This window comes from Aythya marila (genome assembly GCF_965140915.1).
Source record: "Aythya marila genome assembly, chromosome: 27".
NCBI lineage: Eukaryota > Metazoa > Chordata > Aves > Anseriformes > Anatidae > Aythya > Aythya marila.
The window spans coordinates 4,391,713-4,409,255 of NC_139068.1; the positions used below are offsets into that span (position 1 = coordinate 4,391,713).

The 17,543-nt window shown below is 64.3% G+C and overlaps 1 protein-coding gene across 1 annotated transcript; it reads left to right on the top strand.

Moving 5' to 3' along the window:
* Positions 1-763: 763 nt before the first annotated feature.
* Positions 764-17,460, top strand: PIK3R2 (phosphoinositide-3-kinase regulatory subunit 2). Its single transcript, XM_082779770.1, has 16 exons — positions 764-847; positions 5,229-5,936; positions 8,581-8,673; positions 9,167-9,229; positions 10,336-10,467; positions 10,669-10,870; positions 10,974-11,059; positions 11,372-11,477; positions 11,584-11,682; positions 11,854-12,034; positions 12,229-12,354; positions 12,595-12,737; positions 12,952-13,128; positions 13,366-13,437; positions 13,639-13,809; positions 14,122-17,460. The coding sequence occupies exons 2-16, from the start codon at positions 5,585-5,587 to the stop codon at positions 14,312-14,314; spliced, it is 2,196 nt and encodes a 731-aa protein (XP_082635896.1). The 5' UTR covers positions 764-847; positions 5,229-5,584; the 3' UTR covers positions 14,315-17,460.
* The last annotated feature ends 83 nt before the right edge of the window (positions 17,461-17,543 follow it).

Here is a 17,543-nt window from a genome sequence, read left to right on the forward strand (position 1 = left end):
ATGCCCAGCGCAATGCCTGGTGCAGTCCCCGTGCAGTGCCTAGTGCAATGCGCAGTGCAATGCTCAATGCCCGGTGCATCCCCCATGCAATGCCTGGTGCAATGCTCAATGCCAGGTGCAGCTCCTGTGCAATGCCCGTTGCAATGCCTGTTGCAGCGCCCGTGCAATGCCCAGTGCATCCCCCATGCAATGCCCAGTGCAATGCTTAATGCCTGTTGCAGCCCCCGTGCACTGCCCCGTGCAATGCCCGGTGCAATTCTTAATGCCCGGTGCAATGCTCAGTGCCTGGTACAGCCCCCGTGCAATGCCCGGTGCAATGCTCAATGCCTCAATGCAGCCCCCGTGCAATACCCGGTGCAATGCTTAATGCCCGGTGCAATGCTCAGTGCCGTTGCAAGCCCCGTGCAATGCCCGGTGCAATGCTCAATGCCCGGTGCAGTGCCCGGTGCTCGATGCCCGCTGCCCGCGCACTGCCCCATGCCCGGTACCGCCCCGCGCCGCGCCACTTCCCTCTCCCGCCACCAGGGGGCGCCCCCGCTCCCTTCTCCCGTTCCCTCCTCCCCAGCCGCCGCTCGGCTCTTTCCGGAGCGGCTCGGCCGAGGGGCGTGGCCCCGGGCGGCGGGGAAGGGGCGTGGCCACGGGCCCTCCGCAACCCTTCGGAACCCCTCGGAACCCTTCGGAACCCTTCGGAGCCTTTCGGAGCCTTTCGGAGCCCTTCGGGGCTGTTCGGCCCCGTTCGGCCCTTTCCGGGGCGGGCTCGGGCCGTTCCGGCGCCGTTCGGGCCCTTCGGAGGCAGCAGCGGGGCTGGAGGCGAGCGGCGGCGGCGGCCCGGGGGGGCGGCGGAGAGGTGGGAACGGGACCGGGACCGGGGACGGGAGGGGGGCGGGAGGGGGTGGGGGGGGCACTGAGGGGGAGCTTCGGGTCCTGAGGGGGCTCTGAGGGGGCTCTGGGGGGGGGCAGCGGGGCCTGAGGGGGCTCTGAGGAGGCCCTGGGGGGGGTAAAGGGCCCTGAGGGGGTTCTGGGGGGGGCTCTGAGGGGGGCAGCTGGGCCCTAAGGGGGTCTTGAGGGGGTCCTGAAAGGGGGCAGCGCCTGAGGGGGCCCTGAGAGGGTCCTGAGGGGACCCTCAGGGGGTCCTGGGGGGGGGCAGCGCTTGAGGGGGTCCTCAGGGGGCCCTCAGAGGGTCCTGGGGGTGTCCTGAGGGGGCCCTGGAGGGGAGCAGAGGGTCCTGAGGGGGGCGCAGCGGACCCTAAAGGGGTCCTGAGGAGGAGCAGCAGCCCCTGAGGGGGCGAAATGGGCCTTAAAGGGGTCCTAAAGGGGGCAACGAGCCCTGGGGGGGCCCTAGGAGGGGGGCACGGCGCCTGATCGGGCCCAGGCCCTGTCCCCCGTCCCCTCCTGGGGCTGTGCTGAGGTGTCCCCGTCCCCTCCGTGTCCCTCAGCACTACCGGGGCTGTCGCTGCCCCCCCCTCAGCCTGCAGAGCCCCCCCCCCAAGGTCCCATTGCAGGGACCCCTCTGGGTGCAGCCGGGGGTCGTGGGCAGCCTGTGTGAGGGCTGGGGCCGCTGCTCAGCGCCGTGGTGCTGGGCTGAGCTTCCCCAGCATGGGGCTCGGTGCCCTGGGGGGGGGGTCGCCGACAGCTCGCCCCCCAAATCCTGGCTCCTGAGATGGGGCCAACGCGGCTCCTCGCAGCAGGGTCCGTGCCCTGCGTGCCTCAGGGACGCTCCTCGGCCCCTCGAAGGGGAAGTTTCCCATGGCCACGGACTTGCGAAAGGGAGAGGAATGGGAAATAAAAGCTTGGAGGGGGGGGGGAAATAATGCCTGAAGGAGCGGTGCGGGAGCTGGAGCGGCGCCGTGGAGCACCCGTGTGCCCGGTGTGGCGGGGGAATGGCTGCCTCGCCCGCCGTCAGCGCCCGGTTTTTATTGCCAGAGCAGCTCCGGGGCCCGCTGGGGAGCTGGCCCTGTGACTTTCCCCTCTGTGAGAGCGAGAGAATGGAGACAGCTGAGTAAATATAGCCTAAATCGTCGCTTTCCCGGCCCTTCCGCCCGCCCTTCCCTCGCATGCGAAGGGGCTGGGGTGTCCCGGAGGCTGGCTTGGCCTCTGCTCCAGTCCCTGCCCCTTCCATGATGTGGGAAAGTCCACGGGATGGTTGGGTTTCTTTGGTGACTCTCGGCTCTGACGCGCACAAATCCTACTTCCAGTTCCCCCTGCGGCTCTCGGCGGCGCCTGGCTCCTCCCGGGGGGCCGACCGCTGCCCCCAGACCCTCCTTTTTTTAATTATTTTTTATTTATTTTTTTTATTTTTTAACCCCTTAGGAAAAAGGGGTTGGGAACGTGGGCAAATCCTCTCTGCCCCTCCGTCGGTTCTCGCCGGACAAAAGCTCCGGGCTGGGAGAGAAAAACCGCAGCTCAGCTGGAATGCAGCGGGGAGCCGAGCCAGCTCGGAGCGGTGGCAGAGTGCCGGCGCTTCGGTGTGTTTATAATATAAAAAAAAAAAAAAAGAAAAAAAGGAGTATTTATAATATCGGGGGCTCTTTGAATTCCTCCGAGGATATCTGGAGCCGCGGCTCGGCGCTGGAGCCGCGGGGTAAGGGGAGATAAAAAAAAGGAGGGAAGGAGCCGCGGGGTTTGGTGTCAGCCCCTACCCTATGAACCCTGCCCTGCTGCTGCGGTTCCCTCTCACCTCGTGGGTCGTTTCGTGCCCTGGCTGTGCTCAGAGGGCTGCTAACAAATTGTCACAGCGATCCCAGGGACCCCAGATCCCAGAGGGACCTGGTGCGAGGCACGTCGCCCTTCTCCGCTCTGTGCCGGCGAGGGAAAGCTTCCAGCTGAGCACAAGGCTCCTGAGGTGAGGAGGAGAAAGCTCCTGAGGTGGGTGAGCTCCAGAGGGAGCAAGAAGGGCGCTGGGTGAGGAGAAACCTGAGAAATTCCTCCAAAACTTCCCAAAGCACGAGGTCGGCAGCGGTCACGTATTCGGAGGAGTAACCGCGGCGTCCCCGGAGAGCTGCTGCTCGCGGGGCCCTGCTGCGTGCTCTGCTGCACCAGAAGTGGGTTTTGGTGAGAAAAGAGCTGGAAACGGCTTCGGCTGCTCTGTGCCCCCCCCTGTGAGGCTTGGGGCAGAGGCAGCCCCGGCTTGGGATGGCACTCGCTGCTCGGAGGGAAGCGCCAGGCAGCCTGGAAGCACAAACCCCAATCCTGAACCGTTTTTATTTCTCCCCCTGGTTCCATCATCCCCCTTTCTCTCCAAAGAAAGGTTCCTTCTCCTTCTTTGCAGCCCCCTGACACGCAGCACCTCGCGGCTCAGGCCTTGATTTGGAGCTGGGTTCCCCCCCCCCCCAAGGATCTGATGTAACTTGGACGCGTTTGGCCGTGCAGGCTGTCACAAACATTCCCCTTTTTTTTTTTATTATTTTTTTCAAATATTTTTATGCATTCTTTCGCCTCGCTGGAGGGAAAGCGACGCTTCGGCTCGCTTCGAGTCGAGCTGCACTTTGAACCGCGCTCGGAGCTGGCTCGAGAAGCCCAGGAACCGCGTTTTCAGCCTTAAGATGCTTTTCTTTAGGCACCAAAAGCCTCGCAATGTGCTTTTTGTTCCGAGCTGATGCGTCCAACAAAGCAAGTCCTGACAGCAGCCCATGAATCGCCCGATTGTTTCTGGGCACGGCGATAGCTGGACCGAAGGTATTTCGATGCCTGATGGCAGGGGGGGTGTTTTGGGGGAGCCCACCGAGCACAGACACACACAGGAGGCTTCCTCCCTGCGAGCCTGGAGCCGGGCCCAGCCAAAATTTTGCTGGAGAGCTGCTGGAAACCCGGCGCACGCAGAGCCCCCAGCTCCAGACGTGTGCTTGCAGCGGGCAGGCTCATGCGTGTCCCGTGCTCCCAGCACCTCCTGCCTCCTTCCCGAGCTCGCCTTCCCTCCAAACATCTATTTAAGGGCTTGGGGAAACGCATGGTCCCTTCCCCCTCCCCAAAAACACGCCTGCTCCCCGCCGTGGGATTTGTGGGGTTGGGGGCCGGGTGCTCCTCGCCCTCCGTCACCGCTCGCAGCACGGGGAGGCCGAGGAGCCTGGCGCTGGGTGAATTCCCCCCAGATTTTTGGGTGCTGGGGCGTGGGGAGCAGGGCAGCCCAGAGCCAGGGCTGCAAGCAGCTCTCCTCGCCTTGTGCAAGAGCCGGCGCCGGGCTGGAGGGAGCCAGAAGCTGTGGGACCTGCTCCTCGGGGAGCCTCGAGAGCTCCGGGGCCACGCTCTGCTCTCCAAAGCCACTGAACGAGTTCGCCTCGGTGCCAAAATCCCGGCGTGGAAGCCGGGGAGGTGCCGGCCCCGCTGCCTCGGGGCACGTTTTGGGCTCTGTCCTCGCCGGGATTGCTCTGCCTCAGACCCCGGTAGGCAGAGCTCAGAGGGGCGAGGGGCAGGCGGCGGAGCACAGCCGTAAATCTGCGCTCCGGGTCGTGGGGTTGTATTTTCCTGGCCGGAATGGGATTTGGGAAGCAGGTGAGGTTTGGGTTTCTGAGCAGAAGCAGCTCGAGCCATCAGCAGGACCCGCAGCGTTTCGGCAGGGGCACTGGGAGCACTGGGAACACTGGTTTCCAGCTGCGGCCGCCCCGTTGCCTTCGAGGTCCCTTCCTCAGCGCTGGGGCTCGCCCAGCTCAGCCCGAGGGAGCTGGAAAGGGCAGGGAGGGGATGGGAAAGGGGCCGTGCATGGCTGGGGGGCAATGCCCCGGCTCAGCAGCCCTCCAACAACATGTTACAACCCGGGTCTGTTCATTTTGGTGGCTTTCTGGGCCGGGCAGGCACCCTCATCCTTCCATTTCTCTCTATTTCAATAGCTCAGAGGCAGGTAGCAGCTCGAAGCAGGCTCGAAGGCTTCTAAAGATCCAATTTCACCAGAAAAGGTGAAATTCCCTGGGCACCAGCTCCCGCATAAAGGCCGTCCTGTCCCTCTCGCTGCGCCCTCGCTCGCAGAAGCTGCGCGGAGAGCAGGGGAGGAGGCGTCCTCCCTGTGAGCAGCCGCCGGCTCCTCTCTCCCCTTTATGGTTGTTTTTGTTTTGTTTTTTTGGAGTGCAAATTCGCTCTTAGCATGTCCTGGCAAGGAGCGCCCGGATGCAGGGCTCGGCAGGAGCCTGGCAGGGCGAGGAGCGAGCGCTGCCTCACCGGCACGAGCCCCCTGCTCCATCCTGGGGGGCTCGGGGCGCCGTGCTGGGTGGTGACACTCCACATTTTTCTCCCCGCAGGTGCTGGGGAGGCAGAAGCAGCATGCCCTGTGGTTCTCTGCTCGAAGCTCTCACCCTCCAGGCTCCGGGGAAGCCGCCTCTCTTGTGGTGAACGGGACCCGGCTGCGTTTCTCCGCCGCATGCCCGCTCGCGAGCGCTGGATTATGGTCGTCTCCTTCTCCCTCTGCTCCATCATCTGGCTGAATCGCGGCTTCAAGCTGAGGAAAAGGGGCTGCACCTAAGCACCCCGGGGCGCGCTGGGACCGGGCTCCCCGAGGCGCCGCTTCGTGCAGAGACCTCTGGAGAGCGCCGATGGGGGAGAGCTGCCCCTGAGGGCTCGCCTCTCCACGCAGAGAAAGCTCGGAGCCGCTCTCGCCATGGCCGAGAGGATGGGCAGCACCGACGGCTTCCAGTACCGCGCCCTCTACCCCTACCGCAAGGAGCGCGAGGAGGACATTGACCTGCTGCCCGGAGACATCCTGGTGGTCAGCAAGGGGGCCCTGCAAGCTTTGGGCTTCAAAGACGGCGACGAGCAGAACCCCAACCAGATCGGCTGGATCCTGGGAGTCAACGAGAGGACCAAGCAGAAGGGCGACTTCCCCGGCACCTACGTGGAGTACGTGGGGCCCGTGAAGATCTCCGTCCCTTCGCACCGGCCTCGGGTGCAGAGACCCCTGCCCGCCACACCGGGGGCCGGCGGCTGCCGGCTGCAGGAGGCTCCAGAGCAAGGTAAGCTCTGCCAAGTGCCTCCTTCGCTGCCCGGGAGCTGAGCTGCTCGGGTTTTGTGTGCTCACGCTCAGCCTTGGCCAAAAAGGCAAGTTCTTTGTTCCTGCCGTGCTCTGAGCTCCTTGGTGCTGCTTCTCAGGGCGAGCCCCGTCCCGCTGTAACCTCTCCAAAATCCTTCCCTGGCCCACGACCAGCCCCACGGATCCCCTCTCCCTGCCCCGCCGAGGTTTTGCCCCGCTCCTTCCCTCAAGAAAAAAAAACCCTGACCTCTCCCACCCGCCTCCCTGCCTCTGCCGCTCCCTGCCAAGCGCCTCCTGGCCCCGCTGAGACACACAATTCCTCCTCTCTGGGCAGGAGGAGAAAAGTCCGGGTGGAGAAGAGGACTTGCAGAGCTGCAGCTAATCGCTCGCCTGCCTGGCACCGCTCCCTGTCCACGGGTGGCAGGGCTGGGGCTGGGCACGGGCACAGCCGGGCTTGGCACTGCCTGGAGAGCTGCATCTTGTGCATTTTTTGCCTTTTTCTTTCTTTTCTGTCCCATCAGACGCTGGACGGACCCTCTTTGGGGTCCTGAGGGGTGGAAAGGAGCACGGGGCAGGGTGCTGGGGCCGGGTGCCTCGCTGCTGCACCCCTCGGGGTTGGGGACATCTCCAATTTGGGGACTCTGGGGTGGCTGTGTCGGCCCTGGCGCGTTTTATTTATTTAATTTATATATTTTTTTGCAACCCTGAAGTTGTACGGAAGCCAAGCCCGTGGTAGTTCTTCACGGTCTGCCTGCCCCACTGGGGTGAGGCCTGCCTGGGAGGTGCACAGACGGCTCCTGGCTGCCCCCACGCAGCTCGCAGCCACCTCAATTCCTGCCCTGCTCCTTCCCGGGGCTGTCCTGGCCTCCAGCAGTCCCTCAGCCCCTCCGCCACGCACGGGTGCACGGCCACGAGGAAGAGCAGCGAGGCCTGGCTCTTTCCGAGGCTGAATTTGAGCCCCTGGTGTTGGCGTTCACCTTCTGCAGAGAGCACGAGCGGAAAATGCGGCTCGGAAATATTTCCGCAGCCGCCCCGGCCGCGCTCTGAGTGCCCTTGTTCCCTTGGCCCTGCCCGGAGCACGGCGGGCTCAGGACCCGCTGCTGGCAGCCAAAAACACGAGCTGCTGCCTGCTGAAGTGGCACATTCCCAGCCGGGCCACGTGGGGAGCTCAGCTTTTTTACTTCTCCCTTCCGAGGGTCAGGCCCAGCCCCAAGCAGCACCGTGCAGGGCCCCGTCCTGCCCCGGGGACACCGGGGTGACTCTTTGCACGGCCCTGCTGTGCTTGTGGGGTCCTCCTGCAGCAGTTTGGGGTCTCGCCGAGCTGCTCCTTTCTCCTCAGCACTGCCCCGAGCTGCTTTGTCCCCCCTTTTGAGGCCGTGGGGCCACGAGGTTCAGCCGGGCACACACTGGGCAAGTTGTGGTCACAGCCCTGACAACGGGGCCACATTTCACAACAAAAAGCAACCTCCTGGCTCTGCCTCAATCCAGCAGCCCGTGCTGGCTGTCCCCGGTGCTGGGGGAGCCTCGTGCCCTGCCTGGTGCTCAACCTTTCTCTGCTCTCGCTCCCTCTGGCAGCCTCGCGGCCGGGCGTGCGCGCTCCTGCCCCGGCCTGCGTCACCCTGAGCGCAGGGAAAGGTGCCCGGGGCCCTGCCGAGCCAGCCCCGAAGCCACCACGCCGCAGCACGTAGGCTCCCCGCCTTGGCAGCTCCTCCACACGGCCCCGTGATCCAGCTGCAGCTCCCAGCTCCGGCTCCAGCTCGCCGAGAGGCGCCTCGGGCACAGCAGCAGCAGCAGCAGCCCCGGCGGGCGGCGTGCCGCAACCCTTCCCACGCTGCCCCCACCCCATTACAGACCCGAGGCGGCGCTGAAACGCCGCTGCTCCACGCGGGGCCGTGCCCTGGGTCCTCGTGGAGAGGGTTTGGGAGCTCTCGGCTGCGGTGGGGAGGCCTCGTGGGGCTTGGGCACGTGGAAATCGCCGCCTGCCCGCGGCTCCCCCCACCCCAAAGGGCAGCGGGGTCCCGTGCTCTGGGTTCCCGTGCCCCGTAACAGCTTGCACGGAGGAGGCCGTGGGGTAGCGGGGAGGGGGAGGCAGCGAGAGGGCCGGTTTCCATGTTCAGCGAGCAATCGAGGGCAGGAATTTGCTGACGCAGCGCTCTGCCTGAATCGCTGCATTAATCACAGCTCAGCGCCGCGAGCGAGCTCCCCGGCCACGCCGCTCCGCCAGCCCTGTGCCGCGTCCTGGCCCGGGCAGAGGCTGAGCCTGGCCGGAGCCCCAGAGCCCGAGTAACCCCTGCGGTGCTTGCCCAGGTGTCACTCGGTCCCCGGGGTGCTCGGGGAGGTAAACTCAGCTCCGCAGAAAGCAGCGGGGATCCCTCGACGTGCGCGCACCCCGCTGTGCTCTGTAGGGCTCCGAGCGAGGCTGGGCTCAACGAGTGCTGTGTGGGTTTTGGGGCCAGCTCGCGGGCTCCGTGCGGTGTTTGTGGGGCTGTGGCTGGCAGCAGGGGCCGGGCTTTCCCCCCCTGCTTGGGGATGCTGCTTCTGGGAGCAGCGTTGGTTGTGTCCATCGCTGGCTCTACTTCGGGCCGAGCTGGGTCTGACGCCTCCTTTTCTCTCTCCCTCCTCCCCAGGGTCTCCTCTCCCCGACCTGCAGGAGCAGTTCAGTCCCCCGGAGGTCGCGCCGCCGCTGCTGGTGAAGCTGGTGGAAGCTATCGAGAAGAAAGGTGGGGGCCCGAGAGCCGCGGCGAGGCCGGGGGGGGGAAGGCAGCTGCTGTGCAAAGCTGCTGGCGTTGGTCCGAGCTCAGCGCGACACGCGGCACGCAGCTGCCTGCAGGAGGGGGGCCTCCCGCTCCTCCCTGGCCTCAAATTCAGGTCCCCAGGGTCTGGCCTGACCCCACTGTGCCGTCCTGATCCGAATTGCTCGTGTTGCAGCGCTGGGTCCGCAGCGGGACGCCCACACAGCCCGGCTGGGTGCTGGGCAAGCTCTCCTGGGGGCTACAGAGCACCCTACCCTAAATCCGTGCCACGAGGGCGCTGAGCCAGGGCTTGGAGCTGCAGCGGGGTGTCCCGGGGGGGGGCACGGGGGGGCTGTGGCAGCATCTGTGGGAGCCAGCTGGGCTGGCAGCGGGGCTGGCAACGGGGCTGGCTGCGAACCGGCCGCGCGCGAGCCGCGGGGCTCGCAGCTCACAGCTCACAGCAGCCTCCTCGCTTCCGCAGGGTTAGACAGCGAGATGCTGTACAGGACATCTGGCTCCGAACTGAGGCAAGCTCTGAGAACCGGTAAGAACCAGCTCGTCGCGGCGAGGAGGCGAACGGGCTCAGATGGAGGAGATTAGGGGATGTGACAGCGCCAGCACTAATGCAATCCAGGCCGGGCTCGCCTGTCCCCGGCAGTTCCTGACTGCCGGCACGCTGCCTGCGGGGCTGGGCCTGCCCTGTCCTGCCCCAGCCCCTTCTTTTTTCGTGCTGGGGACGTGATGGGACAGGACGGGGGGATTCCTGCTGGGGTGAAGGGACGCAGCGCCAGCTGGGGGGCTCGCAGTGAATTCCCCACACGTCTCCTGCTGTCTCTTTGGGGCGCCCTGAGCTCAGGGTGCTGCGGAGGCTCCTCTGGCTCTGTCCTGCCACGAACGAGCAGGGGAGGATCTCGGAGCTCAGCCTGGGGGCTGGAGCCGTGGCTCTGCTGGGCCTCTTCCAGCACCACGCTGCCCTCTTTGCTTCCACTCCTCACAAACCCGAGCTGAGCGGTGCTGTCAGCTCTTCCTGCAGGCCGTGTGTGCTGTCCTCACAGCCTGAGCCTTGCATTTGTGGGGCAGCACGGGTGGGGGGAGGCATTTTCCTCATGTTTTCCCCATATGTGGCCGGTCGGCTGTCTCCCTCTCCGCACACATCTCCAACAGCAGCAGCAAGGAGCAAAGCTCTGACCTGCAGAAGGTGCGGGCACACCAAATTACCTCTGTGCCCTCCTGGGGGAGCTTGAGGCAGCGTGGTGTGGGACATGGGCACGTCGAGGAGGTCTTGGCCGTGTGGGCTGCTTGGCTCGGAGAGCTCTGTGCTCCCCTGGGGGTCTCGTGTGCCGCATCCCAGGCTCTCTGGCTGGCCGGGGGGGTTGCAGCGAGCGTGGGCTGCGTCTCCCGCAGGAGCAGAGCTTGCAGCGAGTTCAGGGCTGTTTGTGCAGATCCCCGCAGCCCACCCGTGCCTGGGGTTTTGTGGCTGCTTTGTGGCCTGACCCCAGCTGCCTGGCTTCACCGTGCTGCCCCCCCCCCCAAACTCGCTGCTCTCCTGCTGTGCCGCAGGATGGCTGCGAGGTGCTGGCAGCACCGGGGCTGCCTCCTGGGCGCCCGGGGTGTGCGCCCACCACCCATGGGAGATCTCTGCCCCGGCAGATTGGAGCCTGGGTGACCTGGAGCCCTTCGACGTGCACTCCCTGGGCGAGGCGCTGCGCGGTTACCTGCAGGACCTGCCCTCCCCCGTGGTGCCCGTGGCGGTGCACGGAGACATCCTTCGTGTCCTGCAGGGTAAGGGCCTCCCCGGCCACGCTTGGGAACGGGGACGCGGGTGGGATGGATGCGTTTGGGTTACTAAAACAGATCCTGTCCCTATGGGGTCTGTCACACGGCCTCTGCTGCTGACAGCGCTCCCACCCCGCGGCTGCCAGCGCGTGGAGCATGGTGCCGGCTGTCCCAGCCCTCCCCATCGTGTCTTGCTTCTCTCCCCAGAGGTTCCCCAGCCGGAGAATTGCCGGAAACAGCTGCTGCTGGCCCTGGAGTCGCCTGCGGTCCCGCTCCAGAACACGCTCACCCTGCAGTTCCTGCTCCGGCATCTGGGGAAGGTATCACAGCAGGCCGAGAGCAACAACCTCCACCCTCGGGCCCTGGGAGAGATTTTCGGCCCCCTTCTCCTCCGGCTGCCTGGCGCCAGGTACGTGAGGCTCTCGGGTCCCTGCCGCGTGCCCCGTGCCGGACGCTTTGCCTGCCAGGACGAGGAGCCCAGGCTGATCTCACTGGTTCCTCTCTCCCCGCAGCCCAGAGCTGAGCCCTGACTTCTCCGTGCTTTTTCTGGAGATTCTTCTGCAGCTGAAGGAGTTGGAGCCGGAACAGCTGCCTCCAGGTACCGTCCCCAGTGGCTGAAACGCCCCCTTGGGGCCTGAGGCGCTGCCGTTTGTGCTCCGTGGGCGTGGATTTTGCCTCCACAAGCAGATTGCCGAGGGCTTTCTGTAGCCCAGCTGTGCTCGGATGCCTCCTGGAGGTGCTGATCTCTTGCTGTAGATGTGCCTGGAGCAGCTCCTGGCAGCGCAGCGGCCGAGTGGGGCTTCCCAGGACAGTCACTGCGGGGAGAGGGGGACTTGGAGCTCCAAGGGTGGGGAGCTGGGACTTGGGCCAGCCCGAATTCAGCCCCTCCTCAACCCTGCTTCTCTTACAGCGTTGCCTCCAAAGCCTCCTAAGCCAAAGCCCAGCGCCGCCAGCCTGGCCAACGGGAACAGCGTGCCCTTGCAGGACGCCGAGTGGTACTGGGGTGACATTTCCCGGTAAGGGGGTGGCCGGCAGCTCCAGCTCTGTGTGCCCACCCTGTCGGGTTCAGGGCAGCTCTGGCTGTGCCTCACAAGCCGTGACAATCATCCCTGTCCCTCGCAGGGAGGAAGTGAACGAGAAGCTGCGGGACACACCGGACGGTACCTTCCTGGTGCGGGATGCTTCCAGCAAGATCCAGGGCGAGTACACGCTCACGCTCAGGTAGGGAACTGGGATCTCCCAGAGCCTCTGCTGCTCTGGGGCGAAGCTCTCAGCCCGTGTCCCTGTGCTTGTGGCAGCTGGGACGTCGGGCTGGCACAAGGGACACATCCAGGCTGGTGCGGGGTGCTGCGGTGGTGATAAACACCCCCTGCTCTCCCCTCCTCTCTGCAGGAAAGGAGGCAACAACAAACTGATCAAGATCTTCCACCGGGAAGGCAAGTACGGCTTCTCGGAGCCCCTGACTTTTGGCTCGGTGGTGGAGCTCATCACACATTACCGGCACGAGTCGCTCGCCCAGTACAACGCCAAGCTGGACACGCGGCTGCTCTACCCCATCTCCAAGTACCAGCAGGTGAGGTCGGTGCTGCAGGGACAGCCCAAACCAGGGGCATCCATCATCCCAGCCCTCTGGTAGACGCAGCGCCTCTTCCCCGTGCTGGGACGTTGCTTTGTGGGGCACCCTGCAGGGCTGGTGGGGTTTTTTGGGGGCCTGTTACCTTGTAGAGGGGCAGGAGCGGGTCCTGACTGAGGCTGTGTGTGTGGCAGGACCAAGTGGTGAAAGAGGACAGCGTGGAAGCCGTGGGAGAGCAGCTGAAAGTCTATCACCAGCAGTACCAGGACAAGAGCTGGGAATACGACCTGCTGTACGAGGAGTACACGCGCACATCCCAGGTACGCGTCCCCGGGGGGCACACACGGGGCACAGAGAGCAGAGGCTGGGCACCCACTGCCCCATTTGTCTGCTCCTGGGTTCCAGGGGGCTCCTCAGAGAACGGGCTTTGAAGTGGGGGATATTTCGACTGCACCGAGGACGGTGCTGGATGGGGAGGGGGGTGGGAAGGGGCTGCAGATGGGTGGAAACCTGCCCAAATCCTCGCCACTTCCTCAGCTCTCCCCTCTCTCCGAATTCAGGAGCTGCAGATGAAGAGGACGGCAATCGAGGCCTTCAACGAGACGATCAAGATCTTCGAGGAGCAGTGTCAGACGCAGGAGAAGTGCAGCAAGGAGTACATCGAGCGCTTCCGGAGGGAGGGCAACGAGAAGGAGGTGCAGCGGTGAGGATTGAGGGCTGCGATGACCTGCCCTGCCCGAGGAAGGGCTCCTGGGGCTGGGGGGGGATCGTGGGGGCTCGGGGCAGAGCTGAGGCACGCGCTGTCCTCGTCTCTCCTGCTGCGGGCGGGAGCTGGCAGGCTGCCTCCTCCGCCTCCCCCACCTTGGCTCACAGCCGAATTCCTCCCCCCTTCCCCCTTTCCTTTCTCCTCCTCCCAGGATCCTCATGAACTCGGAGAAGCTGAAATCTCGCATCACGGAGATTCACGACAGCAAGATGAAGCTGGAGCAGGACCTGAAGAAACAAGCCTCGGAAAACCGGGAGATCGACAAGCGCATGAACAGCCTCAAGCCTGACCTCATGCAGCTGCGCAAACTGCGGGACCAGTACTTGGTGTAGGTAGCTCCTACCCCCGCGAAGGGCTGGCAGAGGGGCCCTGCTTCCCCTCCAGCCCGGCCCAGGAGCCTTCCAGCTGGCTCCTCGAGGGCTTTGAGGCTTGTTGGACCGGCTCACGGGGCTGCTGCATGCAGCGGCTTCAGGGAATGGCGGCTTCTCAAAGGGGGGAGGCTGCTGCCCTCTGGCGATGGCTGCGTGAGCGCTGCCTCTCCTGAGCTCTGCCTCTCCTTCCCCAGGTGGCTGACGCAGAAAGGTGCCCGGCAGAAGAAAATCAACGAGTGGCTGGGCATCAAGAACGAGACGGAGGAGTGAGTGTCCCCGCTCGCGTGTCGGGGGGCGTGAGGGGGGCTGATCCAGAGCCTCGGGCAAATCCCATCGCCCTGTCTGGGAGCTGAGGATGAATTCCTTGCTGGGAGGAGTGCTGGCAGCTACCGGCGGGAGGGGAGATGCTGGGGGGGCCACGTGCCTGAAGCGAGGGGCCCTGACACCCTGCGTGTGCTCGATTGCAGTCAGTACTCCATGATGGACGACGAGGAGGAGCTGCCTCACCACGAGGAGCGGACGTGGTACGTGGGGAAGATCAACCGGCTGCAGGCCGAGGAGATGCTGTGCGGCAAGCGGGACGGCACCTTCCTGATCCGTGAGAGCAGCCAGAAGGGGTGCTACGCCTGCTCCGTGGTGTGAGTACCTCCGTGGGGCCGGGGCCGCCAGCTCGACTCTGGGAGACACGTGGGGAGCACAGACGGGCAGAGGGAGACGTGGCGGGATGGGGCTGGCACCCGTGTCGCCCTGCCCTTCTCCTGCCAGATGCTGGAGGCTGGCGGAGGCGTCAGCTGGCAGGCTGGGCTTCCCCCAGGTCTCCCGTCTGCCTTCAGCTCCTCGTGCCAGGGCCAGACGTGGCTTTGGGCTGCTCCTGCTTGTGCCCCACTGTCACTTTCCCTGGGGGGGTTCCTCGCTCGCCGCTAACCCGCGCTCCCTTCTCTCCCCGGCAGGGTGGACGGCGACACCAAGCACTGCGTCATCTACAAGACGGCGTCTGGCTACGGCTTCGCGGAGCCCTACAACCTCTACGCCTCCCTCAAGGACCTGGTCTTGCACTACAAGCACACGTCCCTGGTGCAGCACAATGACTCCCTGAATGTCACGCTGGCTCACCCGGTCCTTTCCCAGCCACCCGCCAGATGAGCAGCCCGTGCACAACACAACAGCTGCCTTCAGCTTCTCCCCAGGGCACTGCTTTCTGGCTCTGGACTCTTGCACCCTGTATAGTTGAGTCTCTGTGCTCCTGCCCCTCCAGAGCCTCCGAGATGTCTGTGACCGTTCCTGGTGTCCCTTTTTGGTCAGTAGCTGAAACCCGTGTTGGCTGATGGGACAAAAAGGCTGGGCTGTTGCCTCCCAGTGGGCTCCAGTCCTTAGGAGGTGGGATCCAGTTGGAATTGAACCGCCGTGGGCGAGCACAGCCCTTCCCCTTCCCCGACAAACAGGTCAGACCCCTTCTTGCTGGCAGGTTGCCCCGCTATGCATCACCGTAGAGCTAGATCCCGATTCCCCTGCGCTCCGGTGCAGGTCACTGCTGCTCTGGGCGAGGGGCTCCCTGCCCCGGGCGCTGGAGAAGGCAGAGGAGGAGCCTCCGCCGAGCGTACGCCTCCTCCGCTCTCCCTTCCCTCGGTGACTTCGCGGGCTGGGGTGGGAGCTGGTGTCTGGTACGAGGGCTGCTGCTCCGCTGTGCAGAGACTCGGTTTCACCAAGAAAAAAGTGTCCGTGGGGCGGCGGGCCTGCCGGGGAGGGGGCTTCGTGGCCGAGGTCCCCGCTCCGTGCTGTGCCCCTTCTCCCTGATTTATTCCCTGGTGTCGTAGCCACCTCCTGAGCGTTGCTGCCAGGGGAGGGAGGACCCAGCAGGCGACGAATCTCTCACCTTAGTCGTGCCAACTAAGCTGTGAAACCCCCGTCGGTACCCGGGGCGCGCAGCTCTTTGTTCTCCTGGTTGTCTTTGGTGAATCTCTGCGAGCGCAACCCGTTGAAGCTAACTGTAGCTCTGTAAATATGGTTCTTTTTTGTAATCAGCTGCTTTCTACCTAGTCCCGGCGGGTGCTCAGCTCCCACTCCCACCTGCAAGCGCGTGGGCAGCATCCATCCGGGCTGCTGCAGGGCTCGGCTCCTGCCAGCGTGAGCAGGAGGGGGTTCGGAGCCCGCCGCACACTACGAGCCCGCCGCAAAATGAAGGACCTCTGCTGCAGGAGGACGGTATCTCCGCTGGGCCTAGGGGGCCTTAGCACGTAGAAATGTATATGCATGATGTGGAACTGTGTATGCAAAGCACTTATATTCGTCAGTACTGTATGGGGACTGTACGGGGAAGGGGGGGGGGGGACGCTGTAGGGGTGCCCCTCGCGGCTGGCAGGCACGGGCAGGGCTTTGCAGAAAAATTTCTGCAGAAATTTTTGCAGGAACTTTGCAGAAATTGCTGAGCGCAGAGGGCGCGGGGGTTTGTAAAAGCTGCACCCGAGCCTGCGAGCCGAGGCCGTGGTGGTTTCTGCTTTACGGGGTTATCCGGTCTGCCTGGATTGAGCAGAGCGTTGCTCGTCCTCTCTGATTTGCCTGAGAGGCTCTTCCCCTTCCCTTGCCGGGACCTCCGGAAGGGCTGGGGGATGCTGTAGGTTTTGCTGCTTCTGCTTTGCGTTGCAGCTCGCTCTGCGGGGCGCCCTGCACACCCGGTGCCAGAGCACGGTGCGCTCGCATGTCCTCTGCCTGCGTCCCATCTTCCACGCACCGCCTGCAGCAGGGCCTGCCCCGTTCCTATCGCTCGCTCTCCCTCTTCCCCCGGTCACCTCTGCTGCTGGCGCAGGTCCGGGACGGTTCCCAGATCCTTTTGGATCCTTTTGGGGTCTGGGGTTGTTGGGGCAAACGTCACGTTCCCCTTGTTTGTGGCAGCTCCCCCACGCTCGGCTGTACAGACCCCGTTCCCTGCTCTGTGGCCCTAGGCTCTGTTTTGGGGTTCCCTTCTTTTTGCCAGCGCTCGGTGCTATCGCTCGGGGGCTCACCTGGCAAAAGCCAGCAGTGGCAGTTAAGGGAATGGTTTGGGCTCAGAAACACGAGATTGGGGCATGGCCACCAAACCCCGTGCTCAGAGCGCAGACACGGAGCCCCAACAGGGTCTGTGGGGTGCTGGGACACCCCAAAGCCTTGGGCCAGGCTCCTGCCCTGCAGGGTGGGCTGCGGTGGGCTCCTCCAGCCCCTTTCCCCCCCCCACAACCCCACCTTGCTGAGCTCGGGGCCGGTCCCACGCCAGCCACCGCGTTTGGGAGTCCGCGTCTCGGCGCTTCGCTCGGTGCTTCCCCAGGGCTTTGCTGCCGAGGAAATTCCAGCTTCCCGTGACAGCGTTGGTTTTTTTTTTTTTTTAAATTTTACCCTCCTGGCCGAATTTCTGCTTCTCCCCACGCCGTCCCTTCCTGCCCCCAGCTGCAGCAGGACCGTGGTGGCCCCGCCGTGTCTTCCAGCGCCGCCCTCACCGCGGGTCTGGCCCCATCGGGGCCGTGCTCGTGGTCTCGCGTGCAGCGAGGAGGAACGGGCCCTTCCCCAGGGCTGCCATTTCCCCGACAGTGCTCGATTCGGCTCTCAGAACCGCTGCTTCGCCCCTCTGTCCCCGTCGGGTGGAAGAACCAAGCCCCGAGCTCCCTGCAGCGCGGCTCCCCCGGAATAAGCTAGTTTGTGATTTGTCTTTTTGATGCTTTCGCTCGTGCTTGTCCGCGCCTCCGGGTTAACCAGGTAGTGATGTGTTTTTTCGAGGCCCTGGGCTGTGCTTTGCTGCTTGTCACCCGCATGTCCCCCACCCAAAACCGCGTGCCCACGTCCCACGGGTGCACCGCGGCCGTCCCTGCTCCTTGGGGCACAGCTCGGCCCTTCCAGGGGGCGAGGGCAGCCCCCGGCATCGCGGCAAGGTCCCAAAAAACCGCGTCCAACCCCTCCTGCTTCGGGTCGGCTCGCGTTGCTCCGAGCCCCCCGCCGTAACCCCGAGGGCTCTCGTGTCACCGGAGAGTGGCCGGAGGTGGCACGGGTGTCCCCGACCGCTTTGTGCTCGGAGAGGACGTGGCGGCTGTGTGAGCGCTACTGAGATTTTTTAGTTCTTTAGGTATATGCAATAATAAATACTCTAACTTGCCACTTCAGCTGTTCGTTACCAGCAGTAGTTCTCTTTGCTCTTTCTGTTGATGTTTACTAATGTAAACCCAGTATTTGTTACTGTAAGGATTTTTGTACGGTACTTCGAAAAAAGGAAGAAAAAAGGAAAAAAAAAAAAAAAAAAACACAAATAAAACAGAATTAATGATGTGGCTGTGGCCGTTTCTTTGGGGGGGAGCAGGGGTCTCCCAGGGGACCAGAGGCAGGAAAGGGCAGAGGGGGGGGCCCAAAGGGG